This window comes from Mercurialis annua, linkage group LG5 (genome assembly GCF_937616625.2).
Source record: "Mercurialis annua linkage group LG5, ddMerAnnu1.2, whole genome shotgun sequence".
Classification (NCBI taxonomy): domain Eukaryota; kingdom Viridiplantae; phylum Streptophyta; class Magnoliopsida; order Malpighiales; family Euphorbiaceae; genus Mercurialis; species Mercurialis annua.
Window position 1 is genome coordinate 38,489,696 of NC_065574.1, and position 13,339 is coordinate 38,503,034.

General features: G+C 34.8%; 1 protein-coding gene across 4 annotated transcripts; it reads right to left on the minus strand.

Annotated features, from left to right (window-relative positions):
* Positions 1-4,538: 4,538 nt before the first annotated feature.
* Positions 4,539-10,395, minus strand: LOC126680518 (uncharacterized). Of its 4 annotated transcripts, none has more exons than XM_056106014.1 (3): positions 10,098-10,395; positions 5,582-5,662; positions 4,539-4,685 (listed from the first exon to the last, which is right to left on the minus strand). In XM_056106014.1, the coding sequence occupies exons 1-2, from the start codon at positions 10,366-10,368 to the stop codon at positions 5,625-5,627; spliced, it is 309 nt and encodes a 102-aa protein (XP_055961989.1). In that variant the 5' UTR covers positions 10,369-10,395; the 3' UTR covers positions 4,539-4,685; positions 5,582-5,624. The 4 variants fall into 4 exon arrangements, 3 of the variants coding, with proteins under 3 accessions (XP_055961989.1, XP_055961990.1, XP_055961991.1); XR_007641202.2 differs by lacking the exon at positions 10,098-10,395 and adding an exon at positions 6,246-6,301 and having other exon boundaries at positions 4,549-4,685; XM_056106015.1 differs by lacking the exon at positions 4,539-4,685 and adding an exon at positions 4,936-5,055.
* Positions 10,396-13,339: the final 2,944 nt, after the last annotated feature.

Below are 13,339 nucleotides of genomic sequence, written 5' to 3' on the forward strand. Positions count from 1 at the left end.
TATTTTTAGGAATACTTATAAATTAAATTTACACTCTAATTTAATTTACGTATTCCCAGCTAATAAAAGCTTTACACGTGACTTATAAAATACGGGGTATTACATTCTCTCCCCCTATATTCGTCCTCGAATTTACATACACTTTTTCTTTTACTTATATAGCCATCAATACTTTTTATATTCCTTGTTCTATGCTTTTCATAGCATAAATATTACTGTTGCCGTTTGTGGCATAACTGTTGTCATCTATGGCACAGTTGATGTCGTCTATGGCACAGTTGATGTCGTCTATGGCACAATTGAACAGCTGTGCACTATTGTCAACTCACTACATTTCATCTATCAACTTTTCTATCTGTACTCCAATTGTCCTTATAGACCGTATAGGTTTCTTTATTGTTATACAAATGCTATATTAGCATCTTGCAGTTCTCCTCTAACTGCATCTTATGCCTCTCAATCTTTTTTTTCTCTCATCTCACTGTACTTTCACTTATAGGTTCTCAACCTATAACCTTGACTTCTGTTATCAGAAGTCTTGGTACTCATTAACCTCGGGTTATTACTTTATATTTCCTCTCTTCGAGCCTACTTTGTCTATCTGGATCGCTTATCTCAAAGCATCCATTTACCAAATAAATTTGGTATTGCTATAGTCGGCATTGCGTTCTACAACTTTCTTTTAGACTTCGAGTTAAGATTCTTTCTCGAAGGTATCAGAAATTGACCTCAAAGTTGCCTCTTTGAGCTAATTGTGAAAGACTACAAAACTGCTGTCATGGCTATTGTCAAAGCCAATAAAACAAGCATTTAAGCCAGTCTTTTTCCAAATATTATTTCATATGCATATAATTTGACATTCAATCTACAACTTTCGTGAAGAGTCAAACTTAATCCGACCTCTTTTCGGTTTCCAAATTCGTCCTTGAAGTTGGCTACTAGCCATACTTGTATTCTTTCCTTTTATTCCTTGAACTTTCTAATTCACTGTTTATTATTGGTTGTACATTTTATTGTACCTTTTTATAACTAAGATTTTTAATCTTATTATAAATTTTCCGTATCTTTTAATCACTTTATGGTAATGTTGATTAAGTATTTTAATCTATCACCTTACCCTCTTTCTCTGTTAAAACTCTTGTTCTATCAACAGACTACTCGTCTTTCACATTCCTTATGATTCTATATCTTGTATAGAATATCCTTTATCTCTCTTATGATTTTATATCTTGTATAATATATTCTCTTAACTTCTTATCAATCTTTAGTAACTTCCTGTTACAGATTGAATTACTAGTTTTCTCTCACACTAATGATGTGGTCACCTAGGTGTAGGTGTAGGTTTTAACCTAATTATCTCACCGTGAGACACCTTCTCACTTACTCCACAATCACCGCAAACTATACTTCTTATTAGTTTTCGGTATATACAAGGTTAGTTATACTCCTTAACCTCTTCTTCACATACTTATTATCCTTGTTCACAGCTAACAGTTATTATAACTGTACTACAGCTGTTACTATCGTATTTAATTAACTAACTATCAACGTTAGCTCCGTTTTCAAGACATTTCACTTTGAAAACAAAATGTTTATTAAACATTTTCCACTTTTAGTCGGCCATACTTTACACATTTCTGGCCCGACATTCAAAATACATGTACATTACATGTATATTCCGTTGCCAGTCAGCCTAGACCTCACAGTCATAAAGCTCGGTTCTCGGAATCTTTCCTCTTTTGAAATTACTGTCTCACTACAGTTTTCAAATTCATTTATATACATATATGGAGCTCATGTTGATAATTCCAAGTTGATTAAAGTTTACACTTCTCATCGTTGTCGCTAGCACTTTTGCCATACTGCCAAAATTCACGCAAGTTCTGCAACAATATCTTCATCATCGAGCATCTTGTAACTCTCTGTTCGACGATCGCAACAGTTAATACTTAGATAACCGTCTTGGGATTATCATATCCCAATATCAAACCGATCTAACGGTTCGATCGCAAGTTATTAGGATTTTTCTACACCCTGCTAGTTTACAGACAACATCTGAAACTTACTCGTCTAATTCACTATCTCCATTTCCTTTGCACCTTGATAACATCTTTACCTTATGTTAGTTCAAGGTTTGATATACTTCTAAGTATATTATTTATTTATTTTATGATTTGTTAATCATTTTTTTAATGAATATCTGTTAATACGACTTAACAACTCCGTTATTCGTTAACATATTCATTGGTCCTCTTTATTCATGTCAGAACTAGTAGTGTACCTACTTGGTTCTGAGAATACTTACACTTCCTTTCACCATATTTGTTTTAGATGTTCCGTTGTTGTTTATCATTTGAGTGTTGAGGTGTAATACCCCAAATATTTTAAAATAGTTAAGTCGTGTCACGTGTCATAAATTTCGATGAATTAAATTAAGAAGAATTTAATTCAATTATATCGGAAATATAGAATAATATTTATTAAGTGGATTAGCGGGAATTAAAGAAATGACATAGAAAATTTATATAAAATAAAATATAAATTCCGAGATAACAATTATTTGGCCAAGGTTCGCGAAATATTTCATAATATTTATGGAAAAAGTTGCGAGTCAATTGGAGACCTTTTAAAATTTCGACGCGGATGCGTTTTGGGTTAAATTGTAAATTTTGAAAACTTAGTGTAAATTAGCCAATTGAGCCTCAAGAATAGAAATTAGAGGATTATTGACGGAAAATAATAATTTTAGAATCGTATTATTTATTTGGATATAAATAATACGTAAAGTAAATAATTAATAGTTAAGTTAAAATAGAAAGTTTAAAAGAAAATTGGTTTAAGTTAAAGAGATGAAGGATTGAAATAGAACATTAGCCAATACATATATATATATATATATAGATGAAATGAGAAAGGAATGCTCCAGAGTCTTCATTTCCTTCATCAGCTCTCATTTTCTTTTCATCGTTAACTTTGTACGGTTCGTCGCTCGAGCTCCGTTTCTCGTCCGTTTCCGACGTTCTATAGCTCGAATTGATCGGATTTCAACAGGTAATCACGGTAAGCTTGACGTTTTTCCGTTTGAATGGATATTTTGGGAGTTATATCGAGTTAAAGTTTTATACCACGAAACGATTATATCGTTTTAAACGATAATAGAATTGAATTATAGCGTTTTGAATATAGATTAAGCATTTTGGATGCGTTAGGATCGTTTTTATATCAAAACCACGTCGGAAACGGAGCCGGGGTGAAAACCCGCGGCTGTGCGCCGCACGGTCCAACTGTGCGAACGCACAGTCATGGACTGTGCGAACGCACAGTGAGACGTGCGCTCGCACAATGTTTGCCGATCGACACGTTTTGGGGAATTTGGACATTTTCGCGTAAAATTATCGGAATTGATTAGTTTATCGACTAATTGTCAATTAGTTCGAATTATTTAACCTAACGAGGTTAAAAGAGAATTTATTTCAAAATGATATTCAATCTGTAAACGAGTTAGAAACCGTTTATCGGAATGTACGTGGGAAGCACGACGATTAATAAAAGTAGTGTGTCGTGTCTCGAGTCTAGAGTCAATCTTAGAATAGAATTCTGACGTAAGTCAATTATTTTAAAATAGTTTTACATCCGGCGAGGCAAGGAGCCGCTGGACAAGGAGCTCGAGGAGCTAGATTTTTCTGAACACCAGAGTATTTTTGGATAAGCGGTCACAGTGAGTTTATACAATTTTATTTTAAAGTATTTATTCAAGCAATTATTTTATATTGCTTTATGTTGAATTGCATGTTTTATATGCGAAATTTTTATATAAAATGCACATACGCTTGGTTTGAAACCAGTATCGATCCGATGGAACGTGCTACCTATGGAGCGGCAATAGGACTGCGTGATCACCAGTTTTGATTTGATACAGCTGTGAGTTGATTATGATTATGAAATTCGAGATTTGATGTATGATTTCGATACGAGTGAGCACTCGGTTACGGTGTAACCTAGAGTCCCCGTATCTAGTGGGTTGGACCCACCAGTGAGTTGGACTCACAACTTGATATTAATGATTGGGTTGCATGATAGATAATTAGTATGTTTGAGGATTAAGGTTTCAGTCGGATCCTATACTTGGCTGCACGAGGTTTAAACGTTATTGCATTGTTTTATGATTTATAAGAATACTTATATGTAAATGTATGAACTCGCTCAGTATATTCCCATATACTGACCCCTCATAGTCTTTCTTTAAGGTAAAAACATTTTGAAGAACGGACTTCCTTTCCTTGTTCCGGAAGTCTACACAGTGAAAGAATATGTCAGGGACGTTTTCTTCGTAGAGCTGCAGTAGTTGTCATACCTCGCCTTACTTAGCACGAGATTGACGGTTATTTAAAAAATATTTATCTCAAAATCAATATTTTAAAAACGTGTTTTATAAATAATTAAGCAGAAATATATGAAAACCTTTTATACAACATTTTAATTAAACCATTGTATGAAAACTAAGTATTGTTACAAACTTTTATACATATAATTCAAAATATATATTTAGGTACAAATAAGTTTATTCTAAACAAAAACAACAAGGCATCTCAAAACTCGGAGATGTGGCCAACCTCTATGTCTCAAGCCCAAACTCTAAGCCCAACTCCCTCTCTAGTCAACTGTACTGTAGATTGCCTTGCTAACTGAAAAGGTTTTAAAACAACTAAAATGAGCGAAAGCTCAGTGAATAGACATAACAAGCATAAAACATTTATATACTTAAAGTAAGTATATCATATAGTAACGAATACTTACAACACAAAATATTTTTAATGTTCATCTCAAAAGCATTTACAAATATAAACGATATCAAAACAATTTCACTTCAAATATGAAATGTAGTTTGTATCAATCATCAATTATAACATTGATAAATTACCCTGTCATAATAATATAAACCATAGACCTGTAATCAGGAACACAACACTGATCTACAGTCTAACCAACATATCTAGGAACACTTGATGGCTAACCCTTCTCCATCATTAGCACGGCTCAGCCCTTCTCCCTTCACTGACCATCAATCAAGTGGCCTGTGTCAAATGCGCATAGACACTCACAATATCTCACATGTGCATATAACTAACTCAGCACATAACCAGGTGCATATCACAACTCAGCACCACTCAAATATGTACCATTACAGAGTAAGCATATCATATAAAAAGAAATCTCAAATCATTGCATCAAAACGCAATACAATTCAATAGTAAAACCATTTCAAATTCTCATTCAAAACTTAACCAAATCAAACGACTATTGAATTGCCGAAGGTATTACACATTCATAAACAAATACTTATTATATCAAAAGCATCAAAGCTTTACTAAAATCAAACAATTATATAGATTCAATTCAAAACTTCTTTCATTTTATACAACATTTGCCAAAGGTAGTATTTGAAATATTTAAACAAGGCATTTCATCGAACACCTTTCGTGCATTCCAAAACAACCATTTAAAACACAATAAACCTTAACATTTTGAATATCAAAATAGCATATTGATTTCAGTAGCAAGGGCTAGTATATCTACTCACCACACAACAACCAAACTAGTCCAAAATATCGTCAAAAGCTGCCTTACTTTCTACTTGCACCGTCGTTGCCAAAACGAGCACCTAAATGAGTCATGTAAATCAGAAAACACCATCACAATCACATATACATACTTATACATATATCTAATACTGATTTGACCTAAATTCAGATCCTACAAATGTATTTCTATATGATTTATGCATGATTATAAACTTGGTACCAAATCTGCCTTAGTAGGCAGAACATTAAGCCTCTATTCAAACATGTCCTGTGAATATTATAGACAGAATTTTAACAAACCCTTCGGTGAAAGTTTTGCCCCTTGAGTCTGGAATCCAAATCAAAAAGAATTTTATGATTTCAATATATAAGCAATGAGTTATTCCAGGTTTAGTGAGGTGTGCTCAGACTGTCTTCCCAGCTGAAGTAATAAAATGTCGCGGTCGTTTTAGATATTAAAATGACAGAATCAGATCAAACTCAAAGAACAAAAGTTGTCGAAGACACACTAAAGTTTCTGCGGAATCACGAATTACTTAATTCGGAGCTATACAACTCGACTTACGTTCAAAATACCAAGGATAAAATTTCTGGAACAAAACAGAATAAGGCAACAAAGTTCTATACTTCATCTTAAGGACACAAATGGATAGAGAAACTTACCAATTAGGTTTTCCACTCTTCCTACAGCCTTATAACATGAAGATTTTAGGCTTAGGTTTCTGAAATGATTTTAGGAAGGGAATATTTCGAATTTGCTCCCTTTAGTTATAATATATATCAAGTTACAATTTACATAAGGCTATTAGACTTAGTTTTGACACATCAATTCTTTTAAGGATATAATTGTAATTTCATATTCACATGATAACTATAAGAGAACAAATGAACATTAAGTCCTTCATGTGTTCTTTTAGTCCACCTTTAGTCCCTAACCTTATATTGTTTTCATTCGAATTAGTTTAATTAACTTATCGTCAAACTTTCAGTTCAATTGAGTCCTACTAATTTTCACACTAATTAATTGACATGCTAAATAGAATCTACCATATTAATGCATGATAATGAACGTTTACTAAATGGATAATCTAACGTTAGAGTACGGGTGTGACAATTCTCCCCACCTTAGGAAATTTCGTCCTCGAAATTAAGCTAGAATAGATGAGGGTATCTATTTTTCATATCTTCCTCTCGTTCCCAAGTTGCTTCCTCACTTCCGTGATGTTTCCACAATACTTTTACTAGAGGAATAACCTTATTTCTTAACTCTTTATCTTCCTTTGCTAAAATAGCAACTGGTTCTTTTTCATATGACAAATCATCTTTTAACTCTATAGGCTGAACCTGTAAGACGTGACTAGGATCACTCCTGTATCTCCGTAGCATTGAAACATGAAAGACGTTATGAATCTGCGATAACTCTGGAGGTAAGGCTAATTTGTAAGCCACTGGACCAATCTTTTCAATTACTTCCTATGGACCAATGAACCTTGGACTTAGTTTCCCTCGCTTGCCAAATCTTAATATCCCTTTCCATGGCGAGATCTTGAGAAACACTCTATCACCCACACTATACTCAATCGACTTCCTCTTCAAATCAGCATAGCTCTTTTGTCTATCTTGGGATTCCTTAAGGCGATCTCTGATTAATTGTACTTTTTCTATAGTGATTTGAACAATTTCTGGTCCTATTAACTGTTTTTCCCCAATTTCATCCCAACACACCGGTGTTCTGCACTTTCTACCATATAATGCTTCATAAGGAGCCATTCCCAAACTAGAATGATAGCTATTGTTGTATGCAAACTCCATGAGTGGCACATATTTATCCCAACTACCCTGAAATTCAATAATGCATGCACGTAACATATCCTCTAAAGTTTGAATAGTCCGTTCTGATTGCCCATCTGTCTGAGGATGAAACGCTGTACTGAATTTCAATTTAGTACCCAAAGCTAATTGTAAGCTTTGCCAAAACCTCGATGTAAATCTTGGATCCTTATCAGACACAATAGAATATGGAACACCATGCAGTCTAACTATCTCCCTAGTGTAAATTTCAGCAAGTTTATCAAGAGGATAGTTTACCTTTATAGGAAGGAAATGTGCTGATTTTTTTAGTCTATCAACAATAATCCATATCGCATCATGTCCTTGTTGAGTCCTAGGTAACCCAACAACAAAATCCATAGTCACATGTTCCCATTTCCATTCAGGAATAGAAAGTGGTTGTAGCAAACCCGCTGGATGCTGGTGCTCTGCTTTAACTTGCTGGCATGTTAAACATCTAGACACAAATTCTGCAATTTCTTTCTTCATTCCCGACCACCAGTAGTTTTCTTTCAAAGTACGATACATTTTTGTACTCCCCGGATGCATAGCATAGGCTGAATTATGTGCTTCCTCCATTATTTCTCTTTTCAATATATAAATATTAGGAACACATAATCTACCCTTGTATAATAGAGTGCTATCATCAGAAACTTTGAAATCATTTTTGTTATCTTGTTGAACTTCACCCTTTATTTACACTAATTTGTCATCTTCATTCTGAGCATCCCTTATTCTTTCAATCAAACTAGGACGAACCTTCAAAGTAGCTAATAAAGCTCCATTTTCACTTTCACTTAATTCTACGTAAAGTCTTCTCAGTTCAAGCAATAATGGAATCTTTACCGTGTGTATATAAAACAGATTACCTGAAGATTTCCTACTAAGGGCATCAACTACTACATTAGCTTTTCCAGGGTGATACTCTATAGTAAGATCATAATCTTTCAGAAGTTCTATCCATCTTCTTTGTCTCAGATTCAATTCTTTCTGACTCAGTATGTACTTCAAACTTTTATGATCAGTGTAGATAAGACATTTCTCGCCATATAGGTAATGTCTCCATATCTTCAAAGCAAATATCACTGCTGCAAGTTCTAAATCATGTGTAGGATAATTCAATTCATGTGGTCTTAACTGCCTTGAAGCATAAGCAATTACCTTTCCCTGCTGCATCAATACACAACCCAACCCATTCTTGGAAGCATCACTGTATACAACATACCCCAAATCTGTAACTGGAAGTGTTAAAACTGAAGCTGAAGTTAAACAATCCTTCAAAGCATCAAAGCTATCCTGACATTGTTGACTCCACACAAACTTCACATCTTTTCTTAGTAGCTTTGTTAATGGTGAGGCAATAATAGAAAAGTCTTTCACAAACCGTCTGTAATAACCAGCCAAACCTAGAAAACTGCGTACCTCATGTACATTACTCGGAGAATTCCAGTTAATTATAGCTTCCATCTTTCTAGGATCAACATAAATTCCCTCTGCTGAGATAACATGGCCAAGAAATACAACTTTCTCTAACCAGAACTCACACTTGCTAAACTTGGCGTACAACTGTTTTTCTCTTAAAGTCTGCAAAACAAGTCTTAAGTGTTCTGCATGCTCCTCCTCAGATCTAGAATACACTAAGATATAATCGATGAAAACAATCACAAAGCTATCTAGATAAGGCTTGAAAACTCTGTTCATCAAATCCATGAAAGCAGCTGGAGCATTAGTTAACCCGAATGGCATAACAAGGAATTCATAGTGACCATATCGAGTCCTAAATGCAGTCTTAGGAATATCTGGATTCTTGATCTTTAATTGATGATAACCAGATCTCAAGTCAATCTTGGAGAATACTCTAGCTCCTTGTAGTTGATCAAATAAGTCATCTATTCGAGGCAATGGATACTTGTTGCGAATTGTAACCTTGTTTAGTTGTCTGTGATCAATACACCATCTCATAGTTCCATCTTTCTTTTTCACAAACAACACCGGAGCTCCCCAAGGTGAAAAACTAGGTCCAATGTAACCTTTATCAAGCAATTCTTGCAACTGCACCTTTAGTTCTTTCAATTCAGCCGGTTCCATTCTATACGGAGCTTGAGAAATAGGGTTAGTGCTTGGTTGCAAATCAACACTAAATTCAATCTCTCTATCTGGTGGTACGCCTGGTAGATCATCAGGAAATACATCAGCAAATTCATTCACAACAGGAATATTTTCAAGTTTTACCCCTTCTTTTTCTGTATCTATAACATATGCCAAGTATGCTTCACAACCCTTCTTCAACATTCTTCTAGCAGTTAAAGATGATACCATTCCATAGTGTTCTGAACTTTTCTCACCTTTGAATACAACTTCACCATGTTCTGGTAATTGAAAATGCACCCTCTTTCTATAACAGTCAACAACTGCTTTGTATTTGGATAAAACATCCATACCAAGTATAACATCAAACATCTGATGTGCTAAAGGAACTAAATCTACCTCAAACTTATGATCCTCAATCTGTATCTCACAATCTTTATAAACATGCTGACAAACTACTGACTGATACCACTAAAGCATGGTTCATCACACTCTTGTCTCGAGGTATGCATGATATGAATGATGACACAATGAAAGAATGTGTTGCACCAGGGTCGATTAAAACATAAGCATCCCTACCAAAGATAGTTAACCTACCAGAAATAACATCTGGAGAAGCCGCTGCCTCTTGTTGAGTCAAAGCAAATACTCTAGGTTGTACAACAGGTTTATTAGTTTGGGTACCTTGCATAGGTTGTGCTGAAGTTGAGGCTCCGCCTTCCTTATTCGCATTAAAGCCAGAACCTCGACCTGAACCTCTATCAAAGCCTGACGTTCGACCACCTCTATTTGCAGTACCTTGAAAACCTCTGCCACGACCTGAGCTAAACTGTGCCATACTAGGACAATCCCTCCTAATATGTCCCATGCCACCACATTCAAAGCAAGTTATAGATCTCTTCCTGCTAGCCACACTGCCAACACTATATGCTGGTTGTCTCGCTGAGAAATTGCTATCATGTGACTGAGGTCTCTGTGAACCAGACCAAGATCAGGGTATTTTGTTACCTCTAGATCCTCCAGTGTCTGATTTTCTTTGTTGAAATGAGCTAGTTCCCTTGTTAAATCCCCCTTGTTTTCCAGTCCAAACAGAAGCTTTTTGTTTACTCTCTTGTTCAAGCTCTTCTCTCAGCTTTTCTTTTTCTATCACCTTCTCTACCCAGCCTCTAAACTGTGTTCCCTCATACAATGATAGTTCATTCTTCAAAACAGTTTGCAGCCCCTCTTTGAATCTGTAACATTTTTGAGCTTCTGTAGGAAAGATTTCTGAAGCAAACTTGTAAAGTTCTTCAAATTTATCGATGTATTCCCGCACTGTCATTGAACCCTGCTTTAGAGCAATAAACTCATTCTGCCTTTCTGCATTGTATGCGTCAGTTAAATACTCCCTGCGAAACTCGGTCTTGAATATCTCCCAGGTCAACTGATCTCCTAATAGCAATCTGATCCTAGCAAACCATGCATCTGCTGTATCATGTAGCAAGCCATAAACATTACTGATCTTCTACACATCTGTCAACTCTATAGTATTAAATGACTTATCTGTAGCTCTAAGCCATCTATCTGCTTCTTTGGAATCAATGGAGCCATGAAAATCAAATGCTCCACACTTTTTAGCATGTTCAATGATATCCCCAGGTTTTCTTCTTGTGTCTTGAGCTTGTAGAGTAGCAATGATGGTTTGTGCTAAGATAGCAGGATCTAGTTGTAGGATAGGTACAACTGGGGGTACATGAGGTACTGGTTGATTAACTACATGAGCCCTAGCCTCAGACTCTAATTCATGATCAGTACTACCCCTAGACTCTGCTTCATCCTCTACATTCCTACCCTGTTGGCCAACATTCTCACGTTGAGAAACCCTATCTCCATGACCTTGAGCTTCCATGGTCCTATAATCAAAATTAAATAAAATAAAATATCAAAAACCAAAGTGAAGAGTCTACAGGACCATCAGACCGAAGCTCTGATACCAAAATTGTCATACCTCGCCTTACTTAGCACGAGATTGACGGTTATTTAAAATATATTTATCTCAAAATCAACATTTTAAAAACGTGTTTTATAAATAATTAAGCAGAAATATATGAAAACTTTTTATACAACATTTTAATTAAACCACTGTATGAAAACTAAGTATTGTTACAAACTTTTATACATATAATTCAAAATATATATTAAGGTACAAATAATTTTATTCTAAACAAAAACATCAAGGCATCTCAAAACTCAGAGATGTGGCCAACCTCTATGTCTCAAGCCCAAACTCTAAGCCCAACTCCCTCTCTAGTCAACTGTACTGTAGATTGCTTTGCTAACTGAAAAGGTTTTAAAACAACTAAAATGAGCGAAAGCTCAGTGAATAGACATAACAAGCATAAAACATTTATATACTTAAAGTAAGTATATCATATAGTAACGAATACTTACAACGCAAAACATTTTTAATGTTCATCTCAAAAGCATTTACAAATATAAACGATATCAAAACAATTTCACTTCAAATATGAAATGTAGTTCGTATCAATCATTAATTATAACATTGATATATTACCCTGTAATAATAATATAAACCATAGACCTGTAATCAGGAACACAACACTGATCTACAGTCTAACCAACATATCTAGGAACACTTGATGGCTAACCCTTCTCCATCATTAGCACGGCTCAGCCCTTCTCCCTTCACTGACCATCAATCAAGTGGCCTGTGTCAAATGCGCATAGACACTCACAATATCTCATATGTGCATATAACTAACTCAGCACATAACCAGGTGCATATCACAACTCAGCACCACTCAAATATGTACCATTACAGAGTAAGCATATCATATAAAAAGAAATCTCAAATCATTGCATCAAAACGCAATACAATTCAATAGTAAAACCTTATCAAATTCTCATTCAAAACTTAACCAAATCAAAAGACTATTGAATTGCCGAAGGTATTACACATTCATAAACAAATACTCATTATATCAAAAGCATCAAAGCTTTACTAAAATCAAACAATTATATAGATTCAATTCAAAACCTCTTTCATTTTATACAACATTTGCCAAAGGTTGTATTTGAAATATTTAAACAAGGCATTTCATCGAACACCTTTCGTGCATTCCAAAACAACCATTTAAAACACAATAAACCTTAACATTTCGAATATCAAAATAGCATATTGATTTCAGTAGCAAGGGCTAGTATATCTACTCACCACACAACAACCAAACTAGTCCAAAATATCGTCAAAAGCTGCCTTACTTTCTACTTGCACCGTCGTTGCCAAAACGAGCACCTAAATGAGTCATGTAAATCAGAAAACACCATCACAATCACATATACATACTTATACATATATCTAATACTGATTTGACCTAAATTCAGATCCTACAAATGTATTTCTATATGATTTATGCATGATTATAAACTTGGTACCAAATCTGCCTTAGTAGGCAGAACATTAAGCCTCTATTCAAATATGTCCTGTGAATAATATAGACAGAATTTTAACAAACCCTTCGGTGAAAGTTTTGCCCCTTGAGTCTGGAATCCAAATCAAAAAGAATTTTATGATTTCAATATATAAGCAATGAGTTATTCCAGTTTTAGTGAGGTGTGCTCAGACTGTCTTCACAGCTGAAGTAATAAAATGTCGCGGTCGTTTTAGATATTAAAATGACAGAATCAGATCAAACTCAAAGAACAAAAGTTGTCGAAGACACACTAAAGGTTCTGCGGAATCACGAATTACTTAATTCGGAGCTATACAACTCGACTTACGTTCAAAATACCAAGGATAAAATTTCTGGAACAAAACAGAATAAGGCAACAAAGTTCTA